The 5975-nt window shown below is 31.5% G+C and overlaps 1 protein-coding gene across 1 annotated transcript; it reads right to left on the bottom strand.

Annotated features, from left to right (window-relative positions):
• Positions 1-749: 749 nt before the first annotated feature.
• LOC7465908 (terpene synthase 10) lies at positions 750-4474 on the bottom strand. Its single transcript, XM_002325705.4, has 7 exons — positions 4232-4474; positions 3882-4149; positions 3418-3796; positions 2950-3168; positions 2701-2839; positions 1911-2159; positions 750-1260 (listed from the first exon to the last, which is right to left on the bottom strand). Exons 1-7 carry the CDS (start codon positions 4457-4459, stop codon positions 973-975), a joined length of 1770 nt encoding a protein of 589 aa, XP_002325741.4. The 5' UTR covers positions 4460-4474; the 3' UTR covers positions 750-972.
• Positions 4475-5975: the final 1501 nt, after the last annotated feature.

Genomic DNA, 5975 nt, shown 5'->3' with positions numbered 1-5975 from the left:
GGTGAAAAAGTACGGCAGGTTTAGATACTAATTAATGTCCTCCTTTATTGATAACTTTTCGGTGCTTTAAATAAGTAAAACTGTGTATAAAAACCCGAAATTAAAAAAAAAAACTGGTAGCTAACAATTAGAGATTAAACACATGTAAAAACAGTATCACGTACATAAATACAAAACATTTCTAATTAAATAAAAATAGCATAATAAACTAAACTAAAAGTGATGAAAAGTTCGCATGATCCAATCGATCAATATTTAAAATTAAAATATGTTCATGAAAAGTAGCATAAACTTTCTTGAAAACTACAGCATAAACTTTCTTGAAAACTACAGCTAATTAAAGTACCAATATTTAAAATTAAAATATGTTCATGGTTATACATAGGATAGCTTATATGTATTTTTAAGAGGATAACTTATTATATATACTTAGTGCTTGAAACCATTCATAAATTATGCTAAAACAAACACTGAAAAAAGAACTACAACTAGCCGAGATAGCATAGCTTACCACACTAGGGTAGAGTGATAGGCCTTATCCACTCATACCACAATGGATGTCAGATCACCTCCACTCGCAGGAAGAAGCATTTGTGCGGGCTATAAATTTTATTTCAAAAAGCTTTTTTCACATTCACATAGTCTTAATCAATCTTACAATTTTTCATATAAGAGAGACAGATACAAAATAGGTGATGCTAATTTATTCGAGCTATAAAAATTAGTCAATCATAAATAATAAAATAAAATGATGGAAAATTAATTATTTGATAATTGAAATTTTATTTTAACGAAGGAAACTAACAACGTTGGAATTACAATTATTTATTCTTGAAGTCAAGTTTTATTACATATAGCATCTGGAATCTCATAATTATTTGACACACCAAGGGACACTCTTCCTTTCAAATTTGATACAAGTCGCTCCCATGAGCAATTATATCAAATTAATTAGTCCCTTTTTTTATGAAATTATAAAGGCTTAATAAGTAAGGACATCACCCGATCCTTGGTTTCAAGATGTTCAATAGCATGCCCATCTCCATATTGGTAAATGCATTGTGCCGCTCGTGCAAGGTTGACCACAACACCAATGATAGTTTGAGAGATATGGGGATCAGAAAATTGATAAGCATTTATTTTCTTCCATGCATTGCTAATTAATTTTCTTATATGATCACGAGCTTCTTCTTCAGAAGCTTCACTTTCATACATGTAACATTGGATTGATTTGGAAACGTCTCCTCTTTTCATTTCATCCTGTAAATGAGAAATAGAAAATTAACTTATATTCTTAAAAAAAAAAACCATTTCCACCAAAATAAATATGGATATACTTACAAACTGAAATCAATTAATTGATGTAGAGATTTACTAAAAATATATAACAAACATCCATAGTGTCCATGGATTTTTAAAATAAAAGAGCAGATACCATGGTAGAGATCAGGCCTTTATTGGTAACAACACTGAAGACATGTCGGAAATTAGAGCAAAGTAAGGAGAAAATATATATCTCTTTAATTATTTTTCACTTTAGATTGTTTTTACTATGTTGTTAACAAAACAGGATTTAATATTGAGTGGTAGATTATTAAATAAAAACAATTTTTCAACATTGAAGGTAAGAAATATTGTGCAAAAATAAAAACGAATGTTCAATATTTGATTAGAAATGTCAAAAAAGAATTAATTCCTAATATAATGAAGTGTATGTAAAATTAAAAATGATGAGTTATAAGCTTGAATGAATAACGTTGTAAGACACATAATTTTAAACCCTTAAAACTCATTTTCTTTAGTATGTGGTTAGCAAAAATTAGATTTAAAATATAATTTACCATAAAAAGGAGACAAACAAAAATGGGAAGGACGAAACTATGTCACGGAGAGGGAAAAGTCTAGCATACCGAGGAGGTTCCAAGATCATCAGCAAGGCGTAAAATAATGGATGACCATCGAATTATATCTGGGTATTCTTCCATGAAATGCGAGGCCTCCTTTGTTGTTGGATTCGAAGCATAAAAATATGCATGAACAATAGCCAATGGTGCTCCAACTGAAATCCATGCATTATCTAAGTATTCTTGAAGAGTTGGTGTATATCCACTGTAGTACCACTTAGCTTCCAACAAATGTGATTTACATAAATCTGCCCACTGAAAATTAAGAATGGCACATAAATAAATCAGTTTGATAATTTACAGATGTACTTATGGATCATATAGACATGACAAAACTCAAAAAATAGTTCAGACATGCCAAGCAACTAGTCTAACAATTAAACATCTATAATTTTAGATCAGAATTTTGGATTGAGTTCAAATTTAGTTACGGAGTTTTCTATACCCAGTTTTATAGAAGATCAAATCAACAAGTTATAATCATCAGGGGTGAAGAAAGTCCTCAAATTAGACTTAACAGATGTTGTCTTTGCAATTTTAATTATTTTTTCTACTTAGTTTCAAATTATTTATTTAGATCAATTTTTATCATTATATAAGTAGTTGATGTGTTGTTTTTTCATTATAAATTATAGTTAAGGATTGTAACCTGAAAACTTAATAAACTCTAATTCTATCTTTCACTTTATATTGCATTAAAGATAATCTTATATTCTATTTAAAAAAAGAGAGAGGCTGGAATGGAGATATAATGTTTAAAAAATAGCACTGAAATTAAAAAAAAAAAAACAAATACCGTTTTCTTCAAGTAAGGAAGGTTATCAACTCCTTGATCTCTTAGAATATCATAAGCAATTTCGTTTATCGAATTGAACAATGCGAAAAAACATAATTTCATATAGTCTGGAAGATGATCCATGAAATTAAGATCCCATCTGAAATTTGAACATAAAAAAGTAAAAAACAAAAAATAAAACGGTGCAATACTAATATAGCATTAATTATAAATGTACTCTAGAGCCCAAGACTTAGGTGCTGCACAAACCTTACAACGGCATCTGTGAATAGCTCAAGCTCGTCTAAGGTACCATAGACATCATAAACATCATCAATTGTTGTTATAAGTGAATTAAGTTTTGTTATCATTCTCCTAATATTACCAAACTGAGGTTCAAATATGATCCCCACACTCCATAAGAGATACACCACCAGCCTGTCCCTGGCAAAATCCAACTTTTCTCCACGTCCTGTCATCTTCCACCACCTTTTCATGTCAAGAAATTAAACTGTCACCATCAGAGAAAAGCTATATAAAGTAAACTTGATTAAATTTTATAATATTAGTGAACCCTCAAATCTAAATATTGTTTAAATTAATAACATTGGAGGATCATCAAATCGAAAAGTTTAAATTGTTACATACAATTTAATTGAATAATATTAGTTTTTATTTGTAGTTCAATTTGCTTCCAATTTATAAAATAATATGAAGTATCTTCTCAATTATACGTACCTAGATGAATCTTTCAGATCTTCTTGGTATACTGCTTGTACCATGTTGAAATCTAGTTTTGCTAGTTCTAACAAAACAGGTTCCATATCAGTTTTAGTTTCATACAAATTGATGAACCAATGGGCCTCCAATCTTAGCATCCTCCAAGCCAATGGAAGCTCCAAGGCATGGCTCACCAACTCTGAAAGATATTCGGTAGTGTTGCACTTTTTGACATAGTTTTCAAGATTTTTGGTCGTGAAGTCTCTTGCATCTTCTAATATGTTCTCACCATCTACCAAGAAGTATGAAGCTTCATACAGGTTTAGCATTCCCTTCAAATCGTCATGAATACATGCCCTAAAGTTTCCTTGTTCGTCCTTGAAATGATTGAAAACCTCTACAAATGGAGAACACAAACCTTAACACAATTATTCATGAGAATGCATATAACCATCGATATCTACAATGATTAAAAGACTTGCCTTGAGGCACATGATATCCACGCTGCCTTAAGAGTCGAAATTCTAGAGCAGTAGCATACAAATCATGCACTGTCTCTGTATTCTCTATATGATTTTCATCAAATAAGCTCTTCAATATGCTCTTTATTTCATCAACGAAATGGTAAGATAATCCAAGTCTTTCCAAGGTATCGATTAGCTCAAGCTGATCCAAGGGTTTCGATGCATTCGCCAGCATCATCCTTATGTTTGCCTTCAGCTTTTCGCTTCGCGCTATGTACGGCTCTCCCTAAACAACATCAAATTCAAGTATTCAACTCAAGTTGCGTGACACTAAAATAACATGAGATTACAAGGACAAACAATTATACCTTATATTTACTAGTCAGTGACTGAACAAAATCATAGTCCCACATGGAAGTTTGGTAATTTGCCGACCTCCGGACAATTTGGTCATCATCTCCGGTGGTAACCTTGCAGCGACCTTTAGTAGGTACAGAGCGAGAATTCTTGCTTGATACAGATTCTACTAAGGGTCGACTAGGAGATGCTAATGTGGGGAGAGTGCTAAACGATGAATCCAAGTGGGTAGGAGCCATTCCAAAGTGTTTTGGACTAGAAAATTTTTAGTTGAGAATGAAAATTCCAACTATGTCTTTATATTTATACAACATTCAAACGTGTTTGTTATATACACTGCATTTACACCTTTATTTTTATAAAATGATGTCATATGGTGATGTGTTTGTTATTACGATGAACATTCATTTTATTTTTACTTTTTTGTATTTTTTATCTTTCTATATTCTATATTGTGTTACCATTTGTTTTGCATATTTTGAAATAAAATTTTTTTTTACTTAATATACTACAACATTTAACAGTTTTACCGATATAATTTTTCCGTCAGCATGAGATTACCATTCTGTCGGTGAAAATTGTAGCGACGAATTCACCAATGAAATTCATCCGTCGGTATACTGTTCATCAGTAATTCCATAATTTATGGCTAATTCTATCGGTAAAAAAATATTAAAAACCAATGGTTTTACAGATGGAAAATGCATGCAAAAAAAAAAAATTCCGCTGGAAATATTCCGTTAGTATATTTCCATCGGTGATAGTGGCATATACAGTAATGTTTTTCCAACTCTCTAAAATATACCGACAGATAACAGTTTTACCGACAGAATTTTTCTGTTAGCATGAGATTACCATTCTATCGGTGAAAATTGTAGCGACGAATTCACTAATGAAATTCGTCCATCAGTACACCGTTCATCGGTAATTCCATAATTTATGGCTAATTTTATCGGTAAAAAAAATATTAAAAACCAAAGGTTTTATAGATGGAAAATGCGTGCAAAAAAAAAATTCCCGCTGGAAATATTCCGTCGGTATATTTCCATCGGTGATAGTGGCATATACAGTAATGTTTTTTCAACTCTCTAAAATATACCGACAGATTGATTCTGTCTATATTCCCATCGGTAAATCACTGACGAGATTTGTTTGTTGGTGATTGTGGCATATGTAGTAAATTTGTTCCAACTCTCTTAAAGATACCAATGGATGAATTCCGTTTGTAAGTTCATCCGTGATAATTAAAAAATATTTTAAAAAATAAAATTGTATAGAATAATAAAAAAAAAATTAAACAAATAAAATTGTATAAAATTGAAATATGTAAAAATAAAATTGAATAATATAAAATCCAAATATTCATTACAATTTTATTTGTACAAATAAAAATTAAACTGGAACAATGGCAACGTTGGAGAAGGATGAGGCTGGTTGTTTTAAAGACCATACGGCCAAAAATGGGCGCACATGTACCACTTATCTATGATCTCATGTCCATGACTATTAGGTAGAGTTGTTCATAATTTGCTGAGAGTTGCTTATATTTTTTGGTGAGATGAGTCGTGTATTGTTGCAAGGCCACGAACTCCTAAGACTGGGTGCTCGATACTGATTAAGAGCTCCCAACGGTTGAGACACTATAGGCTGCCCGCAAGTTCTCGGCTGTAGTGTTAGAGAGTCCATACATCCGATTTATATCGGTTCCACTAGATGATCTTGCCTCCATCCACAAATCCAAATTGAAACTCAGGT

This window comes from Populus trichocarpa, chromosome 19, assembly GCF_000002775.5.
Source record: "Populus trichocarpa isolate Nisqually-1 chromosome 19, P.trichocarpa_v4.1, whole genome shotgun sequence".
In the NCBI taxonomy this organism is placed as follows: Eukaryota; Viridiplantae; Streptophyta; class Magnoliopsida; order Malpighiales; family Salicaceae; genus Populus; species Populus trichocarpa.
This window is presented reverse-complemented; position numbering and strand designations above follow the sequence as displayed.